General features: G+C 38.7%; 3 protein-coding genes across 3 annotated transcripts in view; all 3 read right to left on the bottom strand.

Annotated features, from left to right (window-relative positions):
* The window catches only part of LOC310858190 (uncharacterized protein), a gene marked incomplete at its 5' end in the record, with an annotated part of 208,254 nt that overhangs the window by 148,434 nt on the left and 44,915 nt on the right, over nucleotides 1-14,905 (bottom strand). The window lies entirely within an intron of this gene.
* Nucleotides 722-7,324, bottom strand: ddt (D-dopachrome tautomerase). The gene is made up of 3 exons (XM_083765394.1): nucleotides 7,145-7,324; nucleotides 5,550-5,725; nucleotides 722-1,485 (listed from the first exon to the last, which is right to left on the bottom strand). Exons 1-3 carry the CDS (start codon nucleotides 7,250-7,252, stop codon nucleotides 1,413-1,415), a joined length of 357 nt encoding a protein of 118 aa, XP_083621520.1. The 5' UTR covers nucleotides 7,253-7,324; the 3' UTR covers nucleotides 722-1,412.
* chchd10 (coiled-coil-helix-coiled-coil-helix domain containing 10) lies at nucleotides 8,244-13,525 on the bottom strand. The gene is made up of 4 exons (XM_083765393.1): nucleotides 13,351-13,525; nucleotides 10,296-10,518; nucleotides 9,431-9,578; nucleotides 8,244-8,473 (listed from the first exon to the last, which is right to left on the bottom strand). The coding sequence occupies exons 1-4, from the start codon at nucleotides 13,392-13,394 to the stop codon at nucleotides 8,454-8,456; spliced, it is 435 nt and encodes a 144-aa protein (XP_083621519.1). The 5' UTR covers nucleotides 13,395-13,525; the 3' UTR covers nucleotides 8,244-8,453.

The raw sequence follows: 14,905 nt of genomic DNA on the forward strand, positions 1-14,905 counted from the left end.
CTGGTTGACAAGCAGTACTGCCCACAAGTAGGTAAACAATGTGTACATGTTTGTTTTGCTTTAGATTAAATTATATTAAATTGTACATGCGTACAGTAGGTGCTACATCATTTCAACAGAGCATAGCAGTGAGTGCAGTTTTCTGGACCCACTGAAAACTCTCCAATTGATTTCCCCCCATAGAGATTTACAAAAATATGTATTGCAATTATTCTAAGCCTAGAATCAAGCCACCCAGGATCCTGGTGAATCATGACCATATAAATAAACCTTTGATACTGTAGAGCTGCTATGCTCTATTGAATAGAATTGTAGTAACAAGCTACTGATTTGGCTGTGGGCACCAAGGAAAGGAAAGGTACCATGTTTTATTGTTTACCCAGGGTAACTGGACTAAGCTCAATAACTTGTTTACAGCCAGGCCCTGCTCATAGAAAATGTCATGGTAGGGGTTCAATGCCTTGTCCAAGGGCACTTCAGCAGTGGTAATTGTAACGTGCCGGTCCGGGGATACGAACTAGCGAACTTCCAATATCAAGAGACCGCTCCGGAAACCGTTCGGCCACCGCTGCTCCTGTACCACACACAAGGACCACACTTTGAAAACCACGGAACTAAGCTATGACTACAAAAATACTTTGATTATGTGCAACCCCCATCCCCAATACTGATTGTAAAATCAACTTTTAATTTATTAATTAAGAATGCCATACACCATACATTGAATTTCCAGGAGCATTTAATCACTAACTGATACAGTTTACCCCAAATCTATAGTCTCTTCATTTAATGACAGTTTGAACATAAGGCCACAAGGCAATATTATATCACATTAGTATCACATTCAAACATACACTTAAATCATCAGATTGCATGTGGAATAGGCTAAGTAGAAAATATGAATTAATATACAAAGTCAAATACAGAATTATAATTTTAGTCAGTGTACAATTGTAACTGGGTCCATTTATTGATATATCGATAGATCTTTACTGATCACGTGGGGAATTAAGATGAAAACACAGATACAGTTGCATTGATACTCCAGATTTTACTGTAGGCCTATTAAGTATAAAGATTTTAATTAGACAACTAATTAAAAAATATTGGAACATGTTTTTAATCATCCATGTCCTTTCAAATTCAGTCAACGTGGGTCCATGTGCTTCAGATAGTACACAGTAAAATACTCAATGTTAATTTAACTCCAAGAGTATACAAATGGAACCAATTTGGTTCAGATTGTATACTATTGCATTCAAATTGATAAATTAGCCATCACACATACAACTAAATCTTTAAATGTTTGAATCTTTAAATTAACTATTGGTTTTCAGTTCAGAAAGGGTCTTGTCTTCTTGGAATGGACTTCAAAGTTAAAGTGTACAGCGTTGGTAGCAAGAAAGGATTCTTCACAAGAAGCTCATGACGGTTGCTTTCTTCCCGACCTGGTGAGCTTCCAGCGCGTAGAACCGCAGGACAATCCTGAGGAGGGTGACAATAATAGAAGGGTTTAACTTTAAATGTCACTTACTTATCCAAGTACAAACAGTGACATGTTGGTGCGTCCTATAAGAGCATACAACAGCAAGGTAATGGTAATAAAACGTATTAAAGCATAAAAAAATAAAATAAGGCCCCTACGATCTGCTTTTGGTTGAGGAATTTAACGACCAGTTTGGCACATGAGAAACTAACGTATACAATTAGGAAGAAACCTGCTGTATTCTATAAGATATAGGAGAGTTTTGATTGATTGATTGAAATATTTATTAACAGTTTGCAGAATTACAGTACATATCAAGCACAACTAAATACAAATACTGTTAACTGTGAGTGGACGACCCAATATAAAGCATTACACTTGTTTACAAGAGGGTCCACCTTGTTCAATTCATCAAAACATTTAGAGACGTACAAATATACACTTCTATATAGCCAAAGAACAGAACAGGAATTCATCATAAAGGAAGTAAAAAGGGAAAAGAAACGTATACAACGAGGGGAAAAGGGGGGGATTCCGATTTTAGGTGCCCTTTGAGAGCGGTTTTGAATGAGTCAATGGATTTGCATGTCTTAATGACTGTAGGTAGGGCGTTCCACATTTTGGTGGCATAGGAGCGAAAATAATTTAGTCCCTTGTTTGTGCCGAATCTGTACTGGGTTCTTGGACTTCATTAAGCGAGGTGACATTGAAGAGGCTTTGGATGTATAGTGGTTAACTTCTTTTTTTTTTTGTCCCACGATTTTGTAACCCATTTTTCACCCCTGTGTCAATCATCCTGTGATGTGATCCTGGGCTCTACACACCCTCCGCCAATCTAGGGAGAGCAACGGACTTAACTCATGCTTCCTTCATGCTTGAGTGTCCAAGTTGCTCCTTTACACCTGACAGGGGGGAGTTTCCCTGGTTGGACGTAGCGCGTGGAAGGAGCACGTTATTCCAACCAGTTCCTTTCCCCTCCATCAGGCGTCCCGGCTGGCCAGGGGGAGGCAGTTTAGAGACCAGGATTACTGCATGTTTTTGTGAGGGTACCTACCCTAGGGGACACGGGGAGAACATGCAAACTCCACACAGAAAGGCCCTTTCGCCAACCCCGCCTTCGGGTATGGGCACTGATAACGCGGAGGAGGAAACACGCCGCCAGCACCCACAGCGCCCCGAGCGGGAATCAAACCTTCTAGCTGTGAGGCGACAGCACTACCAACTGTGCCACCGTGCCCCTGTATAGTGGTTAACTTGAGTTGTCAGCTGTTGGGTGGGGGTAAGGAATTGTGATGTGGACATTTGTTTATGTTTTTTTAATTGTATGTAATGTGTTTTTCTTTTTTTAATATAACATATCCTGTTGTTTCTTTGAAGATTTTGTTTCAGTGTTTGTGCTTCAGTGTTTGTTCCACTATATTTTTCAAGGATGAACCCTTCATTAAATTAACCTACACATTAAAAACCTCAGGCTAAGGGTGCAATACTTATATGTACCAGGCCGGGATTTGAACCCGTTTTGGGCATGAAACATATAATAACATTCAGCCATCTAATCAATTCAGTCAATCAAGGTCACCCTTCCAGAGTATAAAGTCCCTTCAGTTTATCACATAAAAAAAATCTCTGGTTAATTAGTTACACACGTTCTCAATCTGGGTGAAAAGATCGATCTGATGAACACATTGTTGGAAAACGTTTAATACTTTTGGTGGCAAAAGAAAAACAAACAAACCTTTTTGTTATGATAGATGCAAACTGATAAGCCATAACAATGCACTAATGTATTATTTATAGTTCCACAATAGTGAAACTCCTCAACATTGGGTATATTTCAGTGAGATACAGTACAGACAGACCACTGATTGTATGCATGCACCATATCATATGTACTTTGCACTCATTATTACAAATTATTATGTGCACCTATTACTTATGTATGAAATGTACACTCCTTGCTTATTGTTGCTTTTGCTATCGTTTTGTTTTTATTTGTAGCTCTTTTGGAAATTATTTGCAATATTGGGCTATAATACAATTGGACTTGATTATGCTTATTTTCCTCTTTTCATAGTACAATGGGCTCTCTCTGTGCTGTGTAGCTAAAAGGCTCAACTATCCCTAACGCAGTTGCAGAATAGTATCATGTTTAACTATATTAGCAATGAGATGTATTTATGATGTAGGCAGTGTAGCTCTTGATTGTGTTATTTATTAATTTAATGTTTTGCCTGTATGTATTTTGTTATAATAATGTTGTTTGTCCCACCCAGACCAAGGACCACAACGAAAATAAGTCGGAAGACTGTATTGTGTTTTTTTATCCTTGACGCTTCTCAGATCAACATGATGTAACTTGTCTTTCTTGCTTGACTTGTAATAAAACAAAATAAAAGCAATCGCAGTTAAGAATGAATTATCAAAACACCCTCAGGCCTAAGTTAAAACAGATATGATACCAATATGATTTTATTATTATCCTTATGACTTTAAATAAATCAATACATACATATTTTGTTTGTACAATATCTTAGCAATCTTTACATTTATTTTACCAAGATATGGTACAGCCAACTATAAAGAGTTGGAACCAAATGGACCTTTATAGGTCCATTTGGTTCCATGTGTACACAAAACTCCTATTTAAAGTAATTTTATTAAGTCAAGGAAGTGTTCTTTTTTTCTCTACAGAATCAAGAGCATCTGGTTTTATGTATTGTGGTTACATAATTCCACACAGTTCCACAGCTGCATATGAATCAGCTTGTTCCATAACACAACTGGAAACCGCTTGAATGTGTGGAGGACAGACCAAACAAACTGGTACCATATGGGGGTTAACTAATCATAAATCAGGGGTCTGCCAAGGACCCCTTAGCTGAGAGACATGAAGCAGGTACCTCCACTACATATTGTATAAATTGTGTCACAGATTAAACTTTTTCATCAGTGTTATGTAAATTAAAAGTTTTGTGTTTGTTCCTTTACCCGTGATCTTTTCTATTCATATGTTGGATTGGATTCTTTGTTCAATTAAACTCTCAGTACTCAGTCAACTTGACTTTGGACCTGGTCTGCTCTTTTCCCCCTAAACCTCTTTGGTGAAAAATGCCGATCTACAAGTTCACAACGCACAGCAGTGCGATGCGTTGTGGGGTTGTAGATCGGTTATTTTCAGCAAATGTTACCTTTACCTCCAGAAAAAGAATGTTAGGGTTCAAGTTAAGTTAACCCCCCACTACACCTCCTGCAGTAACTTTGTCGAAGATCCATCCATGGCCTAAATTATTGTATATATTCCTACTCCTAAAGTAAAGCCACTGTTTCGGACAATAATCTGGTGGCAGGACCATAGTGTAAAAACTACCAATTATTTTTCATTTATGGTTTCTGTAGGAGGCCAAACGTGACAAGCATTCTTAATATTTATTCTACACATTTTTACAAAATTGGAAAACTTAACTAAACTAAAATTTGCGTCATAGCATGCGACACACTCAGTGCCAGCCAGGTGTCTATTATAAACAAACCGGTGTGTGTGTGAGGCTGCTGCCTGCTACGCTATGGCTTCTACAGGGAGAGAAATAAAGATAGCCGACGAAAAACAGATTTAACAGTTCGTGGACAGAGGCTTTTGCCTTCACAGCCAATGCAGATTGACTGCCTATATGTTTAATCTGCAGTGAGAAGCTATCAAACAACAACAAAAGTAACGTTGAAAGACATTTCCAGGGAAAGCATGCTAAATTCTGCTAGTTTTGTTGCAACCGGGAGATAATAAAGCTTGGCAAGCTGCATTATAATGCGTAATTTTCTTTGCGGCTCCAGATAGATTTTGAATTTATTTTTGGTCGAAAATGGCTCTTTCAACATCTTGGGTTGCAGACCCCTGAGTTAGACCAAGCTCTCCTGTGAGGACCATAGTGTAAAAACTACCAACCTGTCTTCAGTTAGACCAAGCTCTCCTGTGAGAACAGGACCATAGTGTAAAAACTACCAACCTGTCTTCAGTTAGACCAAGCTCTCCTGTGAGAACAGGACCATAGTTTTAAACACTACCAACCTGTCTTCAGTTAGACCAAGCTCTCCTGTGAGAAACTGGAAGATCTTGGCGCTGTGCTCTTTGTTCTTCTCAGCGGTGTCGGTGACGCCAATCGCGGACACAGACAGCATCACACACGGAGAGCACGAGCCAGCAATCAGCATTGGCAGCCCTGCTTTCACCACTAAGTTCATCCTCTGCAACAAAAGAAAAAAAAGAAATAGTCACTCGTTAACTCAGTTGACCTCTTTGAGAGCGGATAAATGCCAGTGCCTTCACTCAAGTATGACTGTCTCGATTACATTGGAACATATTAATTGATTGATCGAAGAAAGCCTATTTGCATGTTTACATTGGGGTCATTCATACTAAATTCACTACTCTAAAAATACAAAGTAATGCAAATACAAATACAATTTCTGTTTGCCTTTTTGGCTTTGTAATAAAAAAATGCACTGGGCAGATATGACAACTTATACAAATGAAAAAACAACAACTATTAGGCAATGCCTATGTACAATTTTCGAAACGATTATGACATTATGAAAAAATAATTCTCAAATAATCGTGATTAGACGATTACGGTATGTATTAATTGTGACAGGCCTACACTAAAGTACTACAATTTGAGTGATGTGCGAAGTACTTTTACTTTACTTTGGAGTATTTCCATGTTTTAAAACTCCACCATATCTCAAGGCAATAATTTCACAGCTTTGGTTACTAGTAATTACTTTTCACACATAAGCAAGTAATTAAAATCAGCCCCACCTATCCTTTGACCAGCTGCAACACAAAAGTAATGAAACACATTTATAATTTACAATCCATCCATGTAATTTATGATTGTTAATTGACACAAACTGCATAATGAATAGGCTAGTAATAGTTTAGTACTGTCAAAAGTGAGTGTGTGAGGTCAACAGAGCTGCGCCTGCTACCTTTAAACAGATCTTAATTTTGAGTTTTTCTGTATACTATTTTATAAAGTCCGGACAAAAATGCTGCCATTTGACCCAAAGTGACTGCAAAAAAGTCCTGCAATTTGTTTAAATAAAAGCTTTATACGCTGGCCTGTTATAACTGTCCATATACGATGGAATGTGACAGCTCTGTTTAGAAAATGCTGTACCCCCTCCAACTGTATAATATATACTTTCCCCATTTTCAACTGTTTTTATTGTATTGTGACACTTGCTTTGGCAATGTAAACGTTTGTTTTCTCATGCCAATAAAGCTCATTTGAATTGAATTGAGAAGGACTTTTACTAAAAAGAGTAGAATTCTACATTATGGGATTTCTAATTTGCTACATAGTAGCCTAAAAAAATGAAAACAAATCAGAGTAGGCCTACTACTTCAAGTTCTAATCATCATCAGATCATAATGCATAAGCAGCCTGTAACTATCATTTATACTTTGCCGTACGACTGTGTGGCACGCCGAAAATATAACAGAGCTACAATCTCACAGCGCGTCGCGATGCAACACGATGTGAGCTTGTAGATCTGCCATTTTCGGATACGCACGCACATGACATTGACTATTATGCAAGGCAAGCAGAGCAGCAGGGTAATCGTTTCATTCACTAGTCTTCATTCACACAATCAACTTACGTCCTCTGGTTTGCCCAGAACAGCAGCAGTGGTCGAACCCAGCTTCTTCAGAAAGTCCTCAGAGAACTTGCTCGCAGGCAAATTAGTTTCCAAGTCAATGAAAGGCATTGTGGCTTATTAATATTACTGTGTTGTACGTGGAGTGAGACGAGAGCGAATGGGCCAGATCCGCTTCTTGCTTGGGGAATGGGAAAGAGAACGAGTTTACGAGCGCCCCTTGTGGTCAGGTTCGTCATTTGTGAGTCTGCGTGACAGACTTTGCAATAACTAATATGTATACTGCCCCCGCGTGGGCAGAGTTGTTACGCCCATATAATCTAACCAGTACCACACCCACTCCAACAATCTGTCTTTCAGTTGCACATGACTGGGAAACAGTCACATTAATAGAAACGGCATAGAGACACAATGCTAGTGGAACTGTGGAAGAATGCTTATTGTAAAATGATCCTTATCATGTTCTCATTCGCTTACCGTACAGACCCGAGGACATTGTGTCTCTGTACGTCTTCATTCTCACTCAGCACAGGATGTGAAGGTCAATGTATAATCTCTGTACTCCTAACAGATAACATACTTACTGTTCATCCATAGATTATATTTATACCCTCCACATTGCAAAATAAAATGTGTGGCAGACAATGGTAAAATACAAGATGAGACTCAAAATAAAATAAATGAAATATTATTCCCCTGCCAGCTTCAGAATAACTTCATTTCCCTATGTACTTACATAATATAAAATAAATGAACTAAATATCTGCAGAATGAACGAGCAGATTTTTGTGAAATACCTAATTTGTGAAAATGCATTTGCACATACGTACGACACGTTAAATGTCGTCCTCAGCATTTACCTGTCAGTGGGCACCTTAATACAGCAACCCGCAGTCCTTCCGATTTCCAGACAAGCCACAAGTCAACAATTAAAGACATTTTCACCCTTTTTTTAAATTAAAGTTACTTAGTTTTTATACAATTCTCACCTATAATGACCAAAATAAATGTACAGGTTGAATGTGGTTAAGAAGATGAGATGACAAATAGTCACATAACAATCTCACCACTGACTGAAACAGAAAAGAGAACACCAGACAGGTAGCAGCTGAAGGTGCATGGACACCAACTATTTATTCAATGTCATGACATACTGTACAATCCAAGCAGCAATCTTTTCATATCAATAAAAAAAACATCAACTTACAAACAAAGATCAAACTGAATCTGTACTGACTGTAGTGGAGTTAATATCTGTTTAATTTGACTACAAGGTTTATTTGTATAGGATATTGAAATGTGTCTTTGTTCTTTACACCAATGACGACACACCTAGGCAGATAAACACAAAAAAAGAACAGAGAATTAGAAATTATAGATGTACTGTATTTATTTGAGAGGTTTAGGTTACTGTATGTAGTTACCTTGTCATGATGCAACTCTAAATGTTGGTCAGATATTTACAATAGTTGCTCCGTAGATTATAAACTAAAAATATTATCCGCTTCGACTTACATTGCAAGTTGAAACCGGTTTGTTTCAATGTCACTCTTTTAAGTTAACAGAAAATTGATTAGAATTCTGTCCAAATAAAAATGCCAACTTCCTTCTGATTTTCCTATTTTAATTAGGATAGGAAGAACTTCCGACTCAGAGACCCAATCACTGCGTTTGTTACTGGGCAAGTAAGAAACGACTAGCATATATCAAGATATGTCCATTGTAGTGGTTATTATGTTGTTGTTTTTTACCCTGTTATGTAAAGCACTTTGTGACTAGGTCTTGAAATATAAATAAATTCATTATCATTGTCAGAATCTGCTTTGTGTGCTAAACTTGTTACCCGTTTCACCATGCAACACTCAACAGGGAGCATAAATTGGATCATAATAGTTCCATTCCATTATCTTCCATTGATTTTGAAATCTGTTGAGAATGTATGTGCTGCTGACGATGCACACGCAGGGACTACAGATTTTCTTTTAGCCATCTCTAGTACAATATACTGTATTTTTCTTGTGCATTATCCAGTCAAATATAGATACATTTTAATCCATGGAACAACTATTGAAGACCTTGCAAAACATGGTGTTAAATAATGGCAGGGTAATCTCACAATCCAAAACAAAGTGTCGTCGTGCTTGAAATACAAAACATCCAACATACATAATGCCCCAATTACAAAATTTGAGATGTGAATGTGAGAATCATTAATAACAGTTGAATGCAAAAATCTGAAATCTGAAAAATTTGTTTGAATGAATGCAGTGGATCACTTAACAGACTTACCGTGAGCGAACTTGCACTGTTTGAGGGCCTCGTTGAAGCCCTCACACAGACTGAGGTCCTGTTGGTTGGTGGCACAGTCCAGGAACTGTTTAACCTCAAAGTGACATGGACCAGACTGAGCTGGGGCAGGGGCGGGCCTAGGGGCCTCCTGGAATGACAGGGTCTACATTTACCTACAGTACATTCATACAGTACATACAGTACACAGCTCACTATCCACAGTACATAATAACCCCCAACAACAATTGTAACCATCTTCAACCAGGAATCCCAGTTTTGGGTATGTAATTGTAGCCACAAATGAACAATCTCAAAAGAGCGATCTACAAGCTCACAACGCGTGTTGGGATACGCTTGTGAGCTTAGATTGGCTATTCACTGTGTGACACCATCATACAACGATGTATAAAATATGGTTGGTAAGTGGTGTATAGCCACTTACACTATACAACCACATGGTCATTATGCTATACTGATTTGATTAGAATTTTATATGATCATCGCTTCCCTTCTCCTACCACTGGAAGACTCATTTTATTCCAAGTGAACATGATCGTTTACTGATTGATTGATTGAAGTATTTATTAACAGTTTGGAGAATTACAGTACATTTCCAAGCACAACTCAATACAAAAACTGTTAACTGTGGAGTGTGGACGACACCTTAAAGCATTACACTTGTTTACAACAGGGTCCACCCTTTTTAAATTCATCAGAACATTTAGAGACCTACAAAGACTCAATTAGTATATTAAAGAAACACAATTTAAAAAAGATACAAAAATAAAATAGACAATCTACAAGATCTACTTATAGTTCGGCTATTTTTTAAATAGGGCTTAAGTAATTTCCTAACCCCACTCACCTGGTATGCAGGCTTGGCTGGCTCTGGGCTGCTGCTGCTGCTGCTGCTGCCTCCACTAAAAGCTCCAGTGAGTGCTGATCCAATGACTGAGCCAATCGCCACCCCACCAGCAGTGGCTGCCATCTGGGCCATGAGGCCGGGCCCCTGAGATGGGGCCGGGGCTGGGGCCAGAGCAGCCGGGGGTGGATGATGAACAGGGGCTGGAGCATAGGATGGAGATGGGCTGTGAACACAGAAAAAGGTTTTGGTCATCACAGAATGTCAAGCTACAACACTCATCACAGTGTATCCACTGTGATGAGTGTTGTAGCTTGACATTCTGGGCCTGGGGAGAAAGACAAGTCACGCTCAAATGTCCATTCTCCGACGTTGCACCCACATTTCTTTGATTAAATCCATGAACTAGGGTGCGTTCGTAATCGTAATTCAATCTCATCATGAGTGTTTACAAATGAGAATTGGTTAGCCAAACTGAATTATGCTGTGATAGAAAATAATGAGGATTTTCAAGTTTTGTATTGTCACAAGCATAACAAAATACAACAGTATAACACTTCTGGCAGTGGAATTCTAGGCTGCAACCAGGAGGTATATGCAAATAACAATGTTACTTGTAATGACATTTTGTCCTCACATTGTGTAAACTTCAAACAGTACAAAATGTCATTACTCTAAAGCTGCGTGCTCCCAAAGCTCAGAATTTCCAAACGGCAACACACTGCATTTTCAAGTGACAGTAGGCTCAGACACCCTCAGAGTGGATTTACAAGCTCACCCTTAATGTAACCTGGATGCAAATGAACACCCAAATGAAAACGTGTTATATTATGAGCTCTGGGCATGTTCCCTCTTTTTCCGATTTGGCCCTTCCCAGGGGTTGACAATATCAATGTACTTTTTAAACCACCAGAACGCACCAAGCAAAAAATCCTCAAAAATAAAAACTAATAATTAACTAATTATTTCCCTGTAGTACTGAGTTTTGTAATGATTTAAATGAAATTGTCTCTGTGATTACCATTTTTAAAACATATTGTCATGTGAGCGTTAAGTGTTTGCTTGTTTATTTTAAGGGAAAAGTGGATATTTTTAGGGAAGGAGTCAGGATAAAATGTGTTTATTTTCCTTATTATGGGGATCAATACCTGAGTACTATAGACGAAGTCCACACTAATTATCCATAATGTATAAATGATGGATAAGGGGGCAGGACAACTAGGCCTTTTCATGGAGGGGTCAGAATAAAATTTGAGGCCATTTGATTTTGATATTAAATCCCATCAAGGAATTTTGTCTTTTTAGCTGCAAAAGATAGCAACGCAACCCTGGTAGAAACCATCTTAAAAGAACCAATGTCCTCAATTTAAGATCATAAGTGTACACTCTGAATACTTTGCATTTATTAAACTTGGAAAACAATCAGCACACAGAAAATGTCCCTTTAAATTTAACCTTGTACTGCAGTAAACAGCAGAAAGGCAAGCAAAGGACAGGCTTGTTAAGTTACAAATAATATGGCAGTCAGAAGTCAACTTTTTCTAAGCCTGTGTGTGTGAAAGACAAAAACAAATCAAGCGATACAGGATTGTCTTTATGGAAAAAGCCTTTTCATGCATGCCCAGAAGCTTTCATGCAGGAAGCTTCCCGTGAAAGCTCCGATTTATACATCTAATTTCAGTTGTCACACAAATAAGAAACCTGCTTTGCTTAACAAAGTTTGCCTTCCCACCAAGAGGAAGCAAACCAGTCATATCTCCAGATGTTTCAACTTCTTAAAGGACCACTTCACCACTTTTCAACCTATCTTCATATAATAGGTCCTCACTAATAATCATGATAAAATGGCACAATGTTTTTCCTACTCAGTCTGTGTTTCATAGGAGGGCTGTGGGCAGTTTAGAAACCGTCCTCCAGTGACATCATCATTAGGCAGATCTTTTTTTAAACAAGATTTTTTTACAAAAATGTTTAGATTTTCATTTATCATGAGAACGATGGCTTCCATTTCCGCATTGCAACTTTTCAGGACTAGAAAACCTGCAGTTTCTATTAGCTTGTATTCCCCATCGATGATGTCACTGCCCACAGCCATCCTATGAGACACAGTCACAGATAGAGTAGAAAAACAATTGTGCCGTTTTTCATGATTATTAGTGAGAGGACCTATTATATGAAGATAGGTTGAAAAGTGGTGAAGTGGTCCTTTAAGTAGGGGTGCACTGTGAATGAACTATTAATGACTGAGCAACAAGATCTGTAGGCCGGGCACTCAAAGGATGATCACAATTCACAAAGATACATTGCTAAAGCTTTACTACAAGTTTAGTCAGGGTAATATTCAACTAAAAATAGCCACAAATGCTTATAAAAGCATTCGACTTTTTTAATTTAGGAGTTTATTTTACTTTGGGTTTGGAAGTTATACCTGAATATCATACAGGATGCCAAATGAAATATCCCCAAATGTTGCCATGTAATTTAACCACTGGCTCCAACTTTCATATTTCCCAGACATGCTGACCTTTTACCTGGTGACCTTGTTAACACACAGGGGGAGTCAGTTAGTTGGACCAACTCCCCCTGCTCCCTATGGCACCGTCCAACTCCAAACTAATGACGCACACCCACCTGCCTGGAAGCTTAACCTTTATAGCCTACACTATAATGATAATAATCTGTCTACCATTCCTAGGATTGTTGGATTAGGATATCATATCACATCATTTCATAATCCATGGAGAAAGTTAAAGTTCTGTTCTACGCGCTCACTCACAATTACGCGTCGCACTGCAATGGGTCTTATTTAGTTAATTTAATTTGCCTTTTAAACCAGAATTTCTCTACTGTCCCTCCACTCTACAGCTATAGAGATCCCCATTTGGAACCTCGGTCTCCCTCTCCGCTACTCTATCAGCTTGCCGAAGAGTCACTGCAGCGCGTCACGACGAAGACCAGTCGGCAAGCCGCGGCGATGTCGCACCGCACTACTATGGAGTTATATCATAATCAGTGACACGTTGAGTTAACTTAAACCAGCAGTAAAGACAACATTTACCTTGGAGCCGAGGGACGGCTGGCGCTGCGGCCTCCTCTCGCCATGTTCACGGTCTATCTATAATAAATGACAGCAGGCAGGCAGACTGACTGAGCGCGACTCTCGTCGCTTCTAGAAAGTATGTTCTTGTGTTGTGACTCAAGCTCCTCTGCTGTGTCGCACACGTGTTTAATGACCTTGTGTTGCTTCAAAAGCCGGGGCTGGCACGGCACGTATCGCGAGAGAAACAAGCACACCAACCATGTGAACAACTTGGCCCAAATATGCATTCATTCATGCATGCATTCATTAATTCATGCAGTATGCACGCACGCATTCATTCATTCATCCATTCTACATAAAACTTGGGCGTAACATGTTTCTTTCTTTCTAATCTACATAAATAAAAGTAAAGTGGGCATAATATTTATAGGCTTGTTTTCTTTTTAATTCCATTTAGCGGTCAGTGCTCAGATCCCGTCTACAGCCCGCCTACTGAATCTGGTAACTTCCAAATACACATACTTGAGCCCACACAGAACGTTTCCGTATCCGCTCTAGACCGGAACCGCAATATGTGCGAGGGTCTTGCCCATAGAGTTATATATAAGGTGTGACGTCCTAACATTCCATTTCATAGGCGCAATATGCCCTCTAGTGTTCAACACAGTGCATTTTTTTCACTGATTTCTGAAGCCATGGCAGAAAACTAGTCCTGGACCTTGAATTCTCCTTCTGCTTCCTGCCAAGAACTAGTTAGAACTAGAACAATGGTTGTTGATGGCAAATGGCAGGTCACAGTATGAGCCTTAAGTCCTCTAGCTCAGGGGTAGACAACCTTAGTCACGGCACGGGTACCAACATTGCAGAAAATGTAAGTTAAATTTAGTGCACAGAATTCTACATTCATTCAAACTCCTATAACTCTGACTGGGGAGGGAGTCTGGGAGATAGGTGGATTATGCATAGCATATGGACAATCAAAATCACTTTGAAAAAAAAAATATATATATATATATATTATATATATATATATTTATTTTTATTTTTTATATGTGGTGTATTAATGTTGATATGGCACACTGACTCACTATCAAGAAAATTAAAACATGGCACTTCATTTCAAAAAGGTTGCCGGCCCCTGGTCTAGCTCCTGCCATTATCTAGCTTGTTATTGGTTGTGGGAGATGACCTGTCCCTTTCTGACAAGGTCAGGAGGTCCTTTATGTCAGTGAGTGTGATTTGCTATTTGTTATTCCATTTGGCTGAATTAACATATTTATTTCTGTTCTCTATCACAATTGTATGCCTTAGCTGAACCTAAAACACAGTTTTGCGTCTCATTAATGGACATAAAAGCAGTGTAAAATGTACGAAAAACTTTGAAAATAGGCTATACTTTGTTACATAACACAATCAAACAATTGTCTATACCTAATGTGTTGATGTATGTTCAATTAATGTTATCGTATTAATGTATTTGTAACATGCATTGCTAAAGTCATATATATACCGGTCACTGAAATACAAAATACATTTTTGCATTAAACTTTCTCGCACACGCACCGTCAAAAGC

The sequence above is a fragment of the Protomyctophum parallelum genome, assembly GCF_964188405.1.
Source record: "Protomyctophum parallelum genome assembly, chromosome: 5".
In the NCBI taxonomy this organism is placed as follows: Eukaryota; Metazoa; Chordata; class Actinopteri; order Myctophiformes; family Myctophidae; genus Protomyctophum; species Protomyctophum parallelum.

Coding starts and splice junctions, on each gene's coding strand:
- chchd10 (XM_083765393.1), bottom strand. CDS start 13,394: ATGGCGAGAGGAGGCCGCAGCGCCAGCCGTCCCTCGGCTCCAAG. Junction 10,519..13,350: donor AGCCGTCCCTCGGCTCCAAG/GTAAATGTTGTC, acceptor CTGTGTTCACAG/CCCATCTCCATCCTATGCTC. Junction 8,474..9,430: donor ACAGTGCAAGTTCGCTCACG/GTAAGTCTGTTA, acceptor TTATCTGCCTAG/GTGTGTCGTCATTGGTGTAA.
- ddt (XM_083765394.1), bottom strand. CDS start 7,252: ATGCCTTTCATTGACTTGGAAACTAATTTGCCTGCGAGCAAGTTCTCT. Junction 5,726..7,144: donor TTCTGGGCAAACCAGAGGAC/GTAAGTTGATTG, acceptor CTTTTGTTGCAG/AGGATGAACTTAGTGGTGAA. Junction 1,486..5,549: donor CTTGGTCTAACTGAAGACAG/GTTGGTAGTGTT, acceptor CACCCTCCTCAG/GATTGTCCTGCGGTTCTACG.